This window comes from Rhinopithecus bieti, unplaced genomic scaffold (genome assembly GCF_001698545.2).
Source record: "Rhinopithecus bieti isolate Rb0 unplaced genomic scaffold, ASM169854v2 scaffold_26424, whole genome shotgun sequence".
In the NCBI taxonomy this organism is placed as follows: domain Eukaryota; kingdom Metazoa; phylum Chordata; class Mammalia; order Primates; family Cercopithecidae; genus Rhinopithecus; species Rhinopithecus bieti.
Genome location: NW_016811744.1, coordinates 288,966 through 302,359, shown reverse-complemented (window position 1 = coordinate 302,359; position 13,394 = coordinate 288,966). Strand labels below are relative to the sequence as shown.

General features: G+C 41.2%; 1 protein-coding gene across 3 annotated transcripts in view; it reads left to right on the top strand.

The window, feature by feature from the left end:
• The window catches only part of COA1 (cytochrome c oxidase assembly factor 1), a 95,043-nt gene that overhangs the window by 61,866 nt on the left and 19,783 nt on the right, over nucleotides 1-13,394 (top strand). The window contains exon 1 of one of the 3 annotated variants that reach the window (XM_017894926.1): nucleotides 6,469-6,495. The exons of the other annotated variants lie outside the window; for them this stretch is intronic. Within the exon in view, the coding sequence (XP_017750415.1) occupies nucleotides 6,480-6,495 (16 nt within the window). The 5' untranslated portion in view covers nucleotides 6,469-6,479. Of the gene's footprint in view, nucleotides 1-6,468; nucleotides 6,496-13,394 lie in introns of those variants that run through there. 3 annotated transcript variants of the gene reach the window in all.

Genomic DNA, 13,394 nt, shown 5'->3' with positions numbered 1-13,394 from the left:
TCAGCCAGCCCAGAGAGGGGCTCCCACAGTGCAGCGGCAGACTGAAAGGCTCCTCAAGCATGGCCAGGGTGGATGCCAAGGCCGAGGAGGCGCTGAGAGCGAGCGAGGGCCACCAGCACTTTGTCATCTCTAAAAACCATCAGATCTCGTGAGACTCACTATCAGGAGAACAGCATGGGGGAACCGCCCCGGTGATCTGATTACTCCACCTGGTCTTGCCCTTGACACATGGGGCTTACAGTCCAAGATGAGATTTTGGGTGGGGACACAGCCAAACCATATCACGTAGTTTGCAAATATTTTCTCTCATTGTAGAAAAATATTTATCTCATGGCCTGTAGCCATGAGCATGGAATGTTTTTCCATTTGTTTGTTTCATCTCTGATTTCTTTGAGCAGTATGTTTTGTCATTCTCCTTGCAGACTTTAACCTCCTTCATTAGATATATTCCTAGGTACCTTCTTTTTTAATTTTTTGGTGGCCATTATAAATGGGATTTTTTGTTCATTTTTGATTGGGCTGTCTTTTAATTATTGAGTTCAGTAGTTCTTTATATGTACTCTAGATACAAGTCCATTGCCAAATATATGATTTGCATTTTTTTTCCATTTCTGTGGGTTGTTTTCACTTTCCTCATGGTGTCATAGGTATTTTTAATGTTGTTAAAGTCTAATTTATCTGTTTGTTTTTTGTCACTTGCGCTTTTGGTGTTATACCAAGGAACCATTGTCTAATCCAAGCTAATAAAGACTTATTCTCATGTTTCTTCTACGAGTTTTAGAGTTTAGTGCTTACATGTAGGTCTGATTCATTTTCAGTCGATTTTTGTGTATGGTGTTAGGAAAGGTTCCAACTGCATTTATTATTTTGTATGTGAATATCAAGTTGTCTCAGCATCGTATGTTAAAAAGACTATTCTTCCTCTATTTTATTGTCTTGGTACTCTTGTTGAAAATCAGATGACCTTAGATAAAAGGCTTTACTTCCGAACTCTCATCAGATGTTTTTAAATGGCAGTTTTAATTATAATAAATTTACCAATAATTTATTGGAGAAATGATTATGGAACATATCCTGTGAGCCAGGCACTGCCCTAGGTTGCAGAGTTACAGCAGCAAACAAGACAGAGACTCCCTTGACCTTGAAGATTACATTTTAGTGGAGAGTGAAGAGATATGTGAAGGATATAAAACATTTGGGAACAGTAGAGAAGGGCAAAAGTATATGTTTGTGGGCATTACTTTGTTTTCTTCACATAACCTTCTATGTCTCTTTTAGTGCATTTAGGTCTTCCTGCCGTGTTTATAGTTAATATTTTTATATGCACGTGTAATCTACCCGACTAGGCTAAACACTTCTTCAGGTCAAGGTCCGTCTTTGCCAGTCTGTCCCATCTAGATATAGTATGTGTTTAGTGGGTTTGTGATGAATGAATAAATAGATTAATTACTTTTGGGGACTGAGTTTTTGATTTTTTTTTTTTTTTTTAAGATGGAGTCTCACTTTGTCACTCAGGCTGTAGTGCAGTGGCACAATCTCAGCTCACTGCAGCCTGTGCCTCCCTGGTTCAAGTGATTCTTCTGCCTCAGCCTCCCAAGTAGCTGGGACTACAGGTACCCGCCACCACACCCAGCTAATTTTTTTTTTGTATTTTTAGTAGAGACCATGTTTCACCATGTTGTCTAGGCTGGTCTTGAACTCCTAACTTCAAGTGATCCTCCTGCCTCGGCCTTCCAAAGTGCTGGGATTACAGGCGTGAACCACTGCGCCTGGCCTGAATGTTTTATACACATCCATTCATATATACATAAACCTTTAAAATATCCATGTTATTCAGAGCTGTTAGAATAGTTTGGAAATAAGAGTGGAATCCTTTATATTCAAGTTACTCTAGGTTACACTTTTTTTTTTAATCTAGAATCTCAGGCTAAGTCTCCCTGCTTCAGCCCAGATTTCTGTTTGGTACTTAACCTCAGCCAGGGACCTGCTTTCCTTTCCTTCCTCACTCAAGTAATTTCAGCCCTCATTCTGTCCATAATGAGTCACTGAGCACCTCTCTCTCTCCTCTGTTTCCATCAGGGAGTGAACCAATATTTTAAATTTTCACCCGAGAACAGAGTTGTCGGGCACATCCTGGGTAGGGTAAAGTTATTTGATGTGATGGTTTTTTTTTTTAATCTTTTGGTTTTAAGGAGTGAAAAGTTTAATAGGCAAGAAGGAAGGAAGAAGAAAACAGCTCCCCTGTACAAAGATAAAGGGAGGGGGCGATTCGAACTAAGAGAAAACTGTGTGTGCAGCAGAAAAGTGTCTGCTTATATGAGGAGGCTGGAGGAGGTGGTGCCTGATTTGCATAGGGCTCAGGGGATTGGTTTGACCAGGCATGTCACTCACGTAGCCCGCGGAAAAAACTGGCCCTCCCACTCTAGCTTTTTAATATGCAAATACAGGGTGCCATGATGCTCTACACACATGGGGATATGTGGGGACGGCCATGTTGCCAGGCACCTGTGAGCAAGGGCAAGAAGTCAGCAGGAATCACCATGTTTGGGTGGACCCAGTTTCTAATGGCCTGCATTTGCATATCAAAGGTTACTGACTTGGCTCTAAGAGCTGGGGCTTTCTTGCTAGACAAGAAGTGTTTCTGGAGCTGCTTTAAAGGAAATGAAAACTTCCCCAAGGACCCCTTTTCCTATCTGCCTAAAATAATTTCTTAATCAACTCCTATAACATTCCCCACTGTGGAGATGTCACCATCAAGGGGTTTTGGGCGATGACTCTTTCTGGCTATTTCCTGCTGAAAAGGGGCATCGAATGGGGAACAGCAGCTAGGGCTTCTCCTAGGGTTGATCTAAGGGTCCTCGGAAGAATGGCATGTCCATGTGTGGTTCAGTTTGCAGCACTGTTTGGAGTTTGCTTCTAGGTGAGAGGAAACAATTCAAGTTACAGTATTGAGTATACAGGGTCCAAATATTAATACAAGACATAAGCTTTCTGTCCAATATTTCAGTTAGAAGGTATAACCCTACTGCAAATAGTAGAGTGAGTATAGCAATTCCCACAAGTGTGGTATAGTAGATAATTTTAATCTAAAATTTTACTTGCCAAGATATAGAATTTCCCTTTGGGGGTTTTCCTTGCTTTTATTTCCCAAACAAAGAAACCTCAGGGTTATGGGCACCCTACTCACTTTCATTACCTGGCAGAATTTGCAGGATAATTGCCCAGAACTAGCATAGTGATCCAGATTTTTATGTTACCCATCTCTTTTTGTTTCTTTCACGCTGTAGGAGATCACCACATGATTCACAGGAATAAGCAGGGTTAGTCTAAAATGCAGGCAGAAAGCTTTAAAACAATTAGTGAGACTAGGATTTAATGACAAATCTACGATAAGCTTTGGAGCACAATTTCTCTCTCCAGCCCTTATTTTTGGTAAAAACAAATTATGATAGGATCGTGTGTGTTGTTTGTAGAATAAACTTTAGTCTTACACTTGGCTTGATTATTTGCATAAAGTGCAGCAAGAATGGTTATTTCTACATAGGCCTTTTGGATTGGCTTTGATGGAACTCTGTTCCACAAGGAATCTCAGATAAGACCTTTAAAGCTGAGTCCAGCTATGAGCTTGTATCTTCAGAATACCTGTGAGTTGGGTGATCCTGTCCTCTTGAGGTCCCAAGATAAACTTGGAGCTCCTGGACCTGTTAGAAAGTGACATTCTTTACTGATAACAGGTTAAGATCTCTGTTCGGGGACTCTGTAGACAAGGTATGAGGCCAGTACTCCCCAAGGGGCTTTTATTGGCTTTGCATGTCAAGCTTGATTCCTTAAAGGTCAGGAGATCCTTCATTTTTCTCTTTTTAGTAGAGATGGAATTTCACCATGTTGCCCAGACTGGTCTCAAACTCCTGAGCTCAAGCCATCTGCCTGCCTTGGCTGCGCAAAGTGTTGGGATTACAGGTGTGGCCACTGTGCCTGGCCTAAATGATTCCATTTAAATGAGGTATCTAAAAGTAGTAAAGTTCGTAGAAAGTATTAATAGAATGGTAGTTGCCGGGGCTTGGGGGATGGGGAAATGGAGAGTTAATGTTCAGTGGATTTTTAGGGTTTTTTTTGTTTGTTTGTTTGTTTGTTTTTGAGACAGGGTCTTCCTATATGTCACAGAGGCTGGAGTGGAGTGACATGATCATTGTTCATTGTAGTCTCAAACTTTTGGGCTCAAGTGATCCTCTTGCCCTGCCTCAACCTGCTCAGTAGCTGGGACCACAGGCACGAGCCTGTAAGTTTTTGTCTTTAATTTTTGATATAGTAAATGTGTTGAAATGCAGTTATCGCAGATATCAAGAATTCGTGTAAATCTAAGTAATTAAGGCAGAGTGGTATTGTCACAAGGATTGACAAATATATCAGTGGCATAGACTAGACTTGTATTAGGCTGTTTTTATTTTGCTATAAAGGAATACCTGAGACTGGGTAATTAATAAAAGAGGTTTAATTGGCTCATGGTTCTGGAGGCTGCACAAGTGTGGTGCCAGTATCTGCTCAGCTTCTGAGGGGGAGCTTCTGAGGGGGGCCTCAGGGAGCTTTTACTCATGGCAGAAGGTGAAGTAGGACCAGGCATATCACATGGCAAGAGCAGGAGCAAGAGAGAGGGCTAGAGGAGGTGCCACATACTTCAAACAACCAGATCTCGCAAGAACTCACTATTGTGAAGACAGCACCAAGAGGATGGTGCCCACCCATTCCTGAGAAATCCACCCCAATCATCCAGTCACTTCCCACCAGGCCCCACCTCCAACATTGGGGATTACATTTAAACATGAGATTTTGGGGGACAAAAACATGCTCCAGATATTGTTCACGGGAGTATACCTTTAGCCATTTTTTTTTTTGAGACAGAGTCTTGCTCTGTCACCCAGGGTGGAGTGCAGCGGTGCAATCTTGGCTCACACTGCACGCTCCACCTCCCAGGTTCACCCCATTCTCCTGCCTCAGCTTCCCGAGTAGTTGGGACTACAGGCGCCCACCACCACGCCTGGATGATTTTTGTATTTTTGATAGAGACAGGGTTTCACCGTGTTAGCCAGGATGGTCTCTATCTCCTGACCTTGTGATCCGCCCGCCTCGGCCTCCCAAAGTGCTGGGATTACAGGTGTGAGCCACTGTGCCTGACCTGGAAAGGTCTGTTTCTTAGTAGAATCCCACTCTTTACCTACCACAAATCTAGTAACATCCTGTTAGATTAATGCCACAAACATTTTGTTGAGCTCCTATTCTATGTGTTAGATATGAGGCATTCTAAAATGGAAAACCCAATCCTAGCCTTAAAATAGTTAAATGTCTGTTGAGAATTAGGTAATTAACACTCATAGCATACTAAAGTAACTATTGTGAAAGTGTAGATGAAAGAAAAATTAAGTTTGCCTTGGTAAGCCATAGACCTCTTCTAACATTATAATTAGCATTTGAACTGAGACTTAAAGGGTAGTTAGGGTTGCCAGGGTGGACAGGAAGTACCAGGGCCTGTGGCACTTACCATGTTCTGCTTAGTGTAACTCAGGAGCGTGGTTGGGTTTAAGAATGTGGTGAGGAAACTGGGCAGTAGGACCATGTAATGCAAAGAAGCTTAGATTTTATTCTGAATAGGATGGGGAGCCACTGAAGAATGTGATACAGTTTTCTGTATTAGAAGGAGTCTAGACTAGAGAGGAATGAAGCCAAAGGCAGAGCAGTCTTGATAACCCCTTGGTTGAAAGAGATACTGGGGGCCAAATTAGGGCATTTGGGGGATAAAGATGAGGTGGAAAACATCAAAAGATATTTAGGAAACAGATTGGATGGGTTTGAGGGGCTTGATTAGATTGGGGTAATTTAGGTTAGGGGCATAGGCCCTGGAGTCAGGCAGACCTGGGCCCAAATCCTGACTCTATCACTTCTTAAAGGAATGGCTCTGGACAATTAACCCAAATCTCAGCTTCTTCACCTATAAAATAGGGAGAGTAATTCCTGCTTTGTAAGACCCTTAAGAAGATTTGATAAGATACATGCAAAGCTCTTGCATGTTGAGTAAACATATGGAAGCTACTTTTGTTTTTGTGAGGGTGACTCCCAGGTATCTATCTGATTTAGGCACCTGGGTTGGTTCCATTCACCAAGTAGGGAATGCAGGAAGGGGAGAGCTGGTGTGGAGTGGAGGAGGGTCAAGGTAGGAGCTCACCTGGGGACTTGTGGAAGTATTTACTAGGAATTTCAAGTGCAGAAGGGACACCTGGCCTGGAGATAGAGAGGTGGGAATTATTTTAGTAGACCTAGATTCATGCCCTTGAATGAGATGTTCTTGGGTTCAGGGAGTAGGAAAGGGTATATAGAGTGTATCAATTTGCTAGGTTCGTCATTAACAGAATAGCACAGACTGGGTGGTTTAAATGTTTAAATGACAGGAATATATTTTCTCACAGGTCTGGAGGTAGAAGTTGAAGATGAAGGTGTCACCAGGTTTGGTTTCTTCTGAGGCCTCTTGCCTTGGCTTGTAGATGCCAGCCTTTCCTTTTGTCTTCACGTAGTCTTTTCTCTTTGTGTGTGTATGTCTGAGTCCAGATTTCTTACTGGATTAAGATGCACCCTGAAAAATCTCATATTAATTTAATTACCTTTTTAAAGACCTTTTTTCCTAATACTGTGATGTTCTGAGGACCTGGGGATTAGGGCTTCAACATATGAATTTTGGGAGGACACAATTCAGCCCCTAACATAGAATGAGGGGCTATATAAAACAGGCAGGGGAGGGGAGAGGACTGTCCAGAGAAGCAGAAGGCAAATATGTGAGTCTGTGAGAATAAAGGGAGGGCTCTAGGGAGGGAAGAGTCAACCGCAAACCTCCTAGATTCCTTTTGTGGTCACTGATACCAGATTGTTTTATTTTTTAAATGCTTTCTTTTTCTAAAATGGAGGCTCCTAATAGGAATGCTGAAGTAAATGTTTAATAGGGTTTGCCCTACTCATACTCATTTGCAAAATGGTTATGAATCAGAGTCCATTCTATGAAGTTTTTATGCTAGAAAGTACTGAATACCTTCTTGCTGTGGTTTAAAATCTACAAGAGAATGGCCTTGAAATGTATTTGTTCAAGCAGATGAGATGTCATGACTAATGATTTAGAAATCATGGTTTTCTGTTTAAAACTTTCCACCAAGACTCTTTATCATTACTAAGTTCCAACTGCATGGTAGTTTTGAATGCTTAAATTTTTTGTAAGGAGGTTTAAGGATAATATTGATACATTCAGAAATCACTCTGCTATGCGCCTTGTCCTTCACCCTTTCCCCAATTTCTGTTAATAATTTGTCAACATGTCCTGTTAATTCTGCTTCATATCTCAAGTGTATTTACTTCTTTGTAGGTCTGCTACTACCAGCTAGTCCAAGCCACCACCAACTCTGCCATGGAGCCTTTTAATTGGACTCCCTCCTTCCATTCTTGTCCTTTCTAGAGAAATCTTAAACAAAAAACAAGTCATACTGTGTCATTGCCTGATTGAAACCCTCAGCATCTTCTCATTACGCTTTGAGTAAAATCCAGACTCCCTACCATACCTGCAAAACCTGCATGATGAAGACCCTGCCCTCTTGACTGGCCTCCTCTTCCACACCTCATTCATGGCCTGCCTTCGGCTTCTTGAAGATACGGAGGCTGTGGCTGCCTCAGGGCCTTGGTGTGTTTGGCATGCCCTTCCCCTGGTTTTCAAATGATCCCTCCAGTTTCAACTTAAACGTCACCTTGGCAGAGGTGCCGTTCTTCACTGCCACGTTAAAATTGTGCCTTCTCCCTTTCATATTCTAGTATATGTCATGTGATTGATTTGTTTGCTTATTTTTGAGAGAGTCTTCACATGGCATTTCCCACTTGAATATTTCAAGGTTTTGATAGCACTGGCGAGAGGTAGGAGTGAAATTAGAGCAGATTTTAAAGGGAGAACAACCCTTACTATGTTATTTGGTCTTAAGAAAGTGCAGTTTAGAAAACAATTCGATTTCATTCAGTATTTGGATTTTATATTTCATTGTGAACATTAGCATACGTTTTATCAGGTGTTTATGTTATATCTTAGTTTCAAGAGGTTTGATTTATTCTCAGATGACATTTTATCACATCTTTGAGCTAATTTCTTTTCAGTGGTAACTTTTTTTTTTTTTTTGAGATGGAGTCTAGTTCTGTCACCCAGGCTGGAGTGCAGTGGTGCGATCTTGGCTCGCTGCAAGCTCCGCCTCCCGTGTTCACGCCATTCTCCTGCCTCAGCCTCCCAAGTACCTGGGATTACAGGTATCCACCACCATGCCCAGCTAATTTTTTGTATTTTTAGTGGAGACAGGGTTTCACCGTGTTAGCCAAGATGGTCTCGATCTCCTGACCTCGTGATCCACCCGCCTCGGCCTCCCAAAGTGCTGGGATTACAGGCGTGAGCCACTGCGACCGGCCTTCAGTGGTAACTTTTTAAAAAAATAAATAAAATATACTTTATTTTTTTATTTTAATTTTTATTTTTTGACACAGCGTCACACTTTGTCACTCAGGCTGAAGTACAGTGGCACGATCTTGGCTCACTGCAGCCTCTGCCTCTCGTTGTTTTAATTTGCAATTTCCTAATAAACATATAATGTTGAGCACCTTTCATATACTTATTTCCTTCTGTATATCTTTGGTGAGATGTTTGTTTAGCTTTTTTGCCCATTTTTTAAATTAAGTTGTTCATTTTCTTATTGTTGAATTTTACAAGTTCTTTGCATATTTTGGGTAACAATTCTTTCATCAGATGTCTTTAGTAAATATTTTCTCCCAGTCTGTGGCTTTTCTTCTTATTCTCTTAACACCCTATTTTCTTTTTTTTAAGTACTTATTACTAACTGAAGTGATCTTACTTGTTTACTGTTTGTCTCCTCACACTACAGCACAGGGTAACATCTACAAATGACCTGTCTGTTTTGTTCTCTTTTTTATTTCCAGTGCCTAGCATGGCGCCTGGTTTTGTATGCAGTTAGCAAATATTTGTTGCTTGAATGAATGGATAACAACTGTTAACATTTTCAGTTTGTTTTATTCTCATTGAAAACGGCATCAAACTGATTTGGCATCAATCTTCTATCTTCTAATTTAAAACTTAAATTTCAAATTTTTACTGTAATTTTCAAAAGTAGGGATAATGGTTAGCCCCTTGCAGTAGTATGAGAGAAATTTCCACTGTGGTTCAGATGAAGTTGATTTAAGATATATAATTGCTAATCTGTATACTTGCTTTGCCCTCTCCAGAGTGGTTCAGATTTCCTTTCCAGGAAGTAGTCACAGGACTGGGCAGTGAAAACAGGATGGTTTATGTCAGTCCCACAAAGCTTTATGGGATGGGAGCTACCTACTAGACACTGGAAGGTCTCAATATTTACACATATATCGCCACAGATAACACATACAAACATGTTGTACATTGCAAGGTAAAAACTATATTACTCAGATTTTCTGTTCTTGACTGGTTTATTTTTATTTTATATTTTATTTTCTTTCTTTTTGAGATAGGGTCTCACTATGTTGCCCAGGCTGGTCTTGAACTCCTAGGCTCAAAGAATCCTCCTGCTTCTGACCCCCAAAGTGCTGGGATTACAAGTGTGAGCCACTGCGCCCGGCCTTGACTGCATTTTTGTTAGCTGGATTTGCTAAAGCTGGAAAGCGATCTGTGATCTCCCTGTCTAGTTGTGTTCTTTTCTTTTTCTTTTCTTTTTAAAATATTTGTGGTAGTTTTTGGCTTTATCTATTTTGATATAATGATATTTGCTATGTTATGTTTGTAACTACTATATTATTGTTAATCTTTGTCTCAATTAAATACTTTTTGCCTTTTTTTTTTTTTTTTTTTGAGATAGAGTCTCGCTCTGTTACCATGCTGGAGTGCAGTAGCACGATCTTGGCTCACACAAACCTCCGCCTCTCGGGTTCAAGCGATTCCCTGCCTCAGCCTCCCGAGTAGCTGGGACTAGGGCTGCACCACCATGCCCAGCCAATTTTTATATTTTTAGTAGAGACAGGGTTTCACCGTGCTGGCCAGGATGGTCTCGATCTCTTAACCTCGTGATCTGCCTGCCTTGGCCTCCCAAAGTGCTGGGATTACAGGCATGAGCCACCATACCTGGCCTACTTTTTGTCTTAAATTCAGCTCTTTGAATATTTCTACCCTCCTCTTGTTTGTTTGAATGTTCCAAGTCTTCTATTTTAAGTCTTTCTTTGCTTTTAAATTGCTGCTCTAAAAGTAACATATTTGAAAGAGGTTTTTAAAAATCTTTCAGAAGATATTGTAAAAGGTATTTTCATTTTCAATTGCTGCATAACAAATCACGTCAAAATGTAGTAGCTTATAACTAAAATAATTTTATTATCTTTCATGATTCTGTAGGTTAACTTGGATCAGCTGATGGTTCTTTTGCCCCATGGATGTTCTGCTGGTACTGCAGTCATCTGGTAGTCCACTTAAACTAGAATGTCCATGACAGTTCATTCACATGGCTAGTGCCTTGGTAGGGATGACTGGGTTCAACTGGAATATTGGAACAGTGGGGCATCTCCCTCCCACCCATCTTAGGCCTCTTCCTCACAAAGTGGCTTCTTACATGATCTTTTTATATAGCAAGAACCCCACCAGCAGGATAACCATAATTCTTATATAGTGGCTTAGGCTTCCCAAGAGTGCCAAAGTGCAAACTGCCAGGCCTCCTTAAAGTGGAGATATGGAAGTGTTCCAGCATCAGTTCTGCCTCCTCCTGTTGGTTGAAGCAAATCATATGGCCAGTCGGATTAATTGGGGGAAGATATAAGGAGGTGTGGTTCACTGGGGCTGTCTTTACCTACATTTTATGTGTTAATACTGGAGTTTTTTATTTTTTTTGAGATGGAGTCTCACTCTGTCTCCGAGGCTAGAGTGCAGTGGCGCAATCTCAGCTCACTGCAAACTCTGACTCCAGGATTCAAACGATTCTTCTGCCTCAGCCTCCTGAGTAGCTGGGATTCCAGGCGCCTGCCACCACGCCCAGCTGATGTTATATTTTTAGTAGAGATGGGGGTTTCACCATGTTGGCCAGGCTGATCTCGAACTCCTGACCTTAAGTGATCTGCCCGCCTTGGCCTCCCAAAGTGCTGGGATTAGAGGCATGAGCCACCACACCCGGCAATATCTGGAATTTTAGGCTGTATTGTAAATTTAAATATTGTATGTCTTTTTTAAAAAAGTACTAGTACTTGGCAGGATGATTACTGGAGGCCAGGAATTGAAGACCAGCCTGGGCAACATAGTGAAATTCTGTCTAAAATACTAAAATAATTAAAATAATAAAAGTAAAATAATAAAGCACTAGATGTTTCTGTTCATTTTATAAGTAAACAATAATTATTTGAATTAAACTAATTTAATTGGTCTCAGTTCATGCTGCTAGTCCTAATATGCTGTTATTTTTAAGGAATTTGGCTTTTTTTTCAGTAAGTTGCAATATGTTTTCAAATAATGTTTTCAGGATATCTGTATAGATTATATAGTATCTTGAGTTTGTCCCAAATTTATAATGTCTTCCTCTTCACACAGTTTGGTTGGGCCTTTATTCTCAGGAATTTGTAGTTACAGAGAAACCTAAGGCTACTCCAATATGTCATCCTTTGTTGGTATACCTTTTGGGAAAATGGTATGTAAAATTTTACCAGGAGGTGTTGGTGAATGGAACTGGAACATGCTCTACATTTTTGTCTTTTTTTTAGGTTTTCTTTTAGTATCATTTTTGTTTTATCTCATCTTGCATTTACTCTAGTTATTTAACACTAGAAGCAATGATCTGTTGAATAGATCTTAGTTTCTAAATCTCCACTTGCCATTTTCTTGCTCTTCATTTTTATATTCTTGTTCTTTCATTATACATTTGGATTTTTTCCAATAACTTCCTGAATATGACTTCATTATGAATTTGGCTTTCTGCTGTGTTAATTCTAGTTTGTGAGTTCCTTGAAATCACTCCTTATTTGAGTTTCTTCCCTTTCTTTCTTTAGTGTGTAGTGTCCTTTTTTCCCATCATGTGTGGTTCTTATAGGCAGTCTTTCTACAACCAGTTGAGTACCCAAAGCAGTATTTTTCTCCATATTCTTTTATTTCTTAGAGTGAGTTTGTTATTGCATCACTGCCAATCCTGCGTCTCCTTACTGCTGGGTTTACTTAGGATTGTAGTCTCTGAATGGGTATAGAAACAGAGTGGAGTGGGGAAATGACAGTGGCTGTCCCTGGAAGCAGGATTCATACCCAGTTTGGGGCTGGCCAGCCTGTTTCCTGATTGCTACAAACTGAGACACTTTGAGCTGGGTGTGGAGAGAGGTGAAGGGCCAAACTATTTCCCCACATACGTTCTGGCCAGCTGTGCCAGGGTTCATTTGTCCATGGACGTGTTTCTCCTTCTCTCTTCACTTACATTGTGGTTAGTGGAAATTTCCTTAGACTTTTGCAACTTGTTATGGTTCCAAGCAGGCCCTACTTTCTGTCTTTTCTTGTGTGTATCTTTATAGGTATTTTAAATGGAATTTGTGAAGTCATATCAGGAAATGGCAGCTTGATGCCCTCTTAAACTAAACCGCATCTTCCTTCATCTTACAGTTTATTAATCTTTAAAAAAATTGTTAATCCTTCCCATTGGCACAGGGACCCTCTCTCCAAGCAGTCTTGGTTTCCATGGGATGAGTAACAGACATCTCTGATATTAGGTTGGTGCAAAAGTAATTGTGGTTTTCTCCAGTACTTTCAATGGCGAAAACCGCAATTACATTTGTGCCAACCTGTAGAAAGGTGTTGGACAGTCTTTTATTAACATCCTTAACTCAGCTCAACAAAGGGAGCTTGCCTCGTGATTAAGAATAAAAGGTTGGGGCGGAGCAAGATGGCCGAAGAGGAACAGCTCCAGTCTCCAACTCCCAGCGCGAGCGACACAGAAGACCGGTGATTTCTGCATTTTCAACTGAGGTACTGGGGTCATCTCACTAGGGAGTGCCGGACAATCAATGCTGGTCAGCTGCTGCAGCCCGACCAGTGAGAGCTGAAGCAGGGCGAGGCATCACCTCACCTGGGAAGCGCAAGGGGAAGGGAATCCCTTTTCCTAGCCAGGGGAACTGAGACACACAACACCTGGAAAATCGGGTGACTCCCACCCCAATACTGCGCTTTAAGCAAACGGGCACACCAGGAGAATATATCCCACACCTGGCCGGGAAGGTCCCACGCTCACGGAGCCTCCCTCATTGCTAACACAGCAGTCTGCGATCTAACCGCAAGTCAGCAGCGAGGCTGGGGGAGGGGCGCCCGCCATTGCTGAGGCTTAAGTAGGTAAACA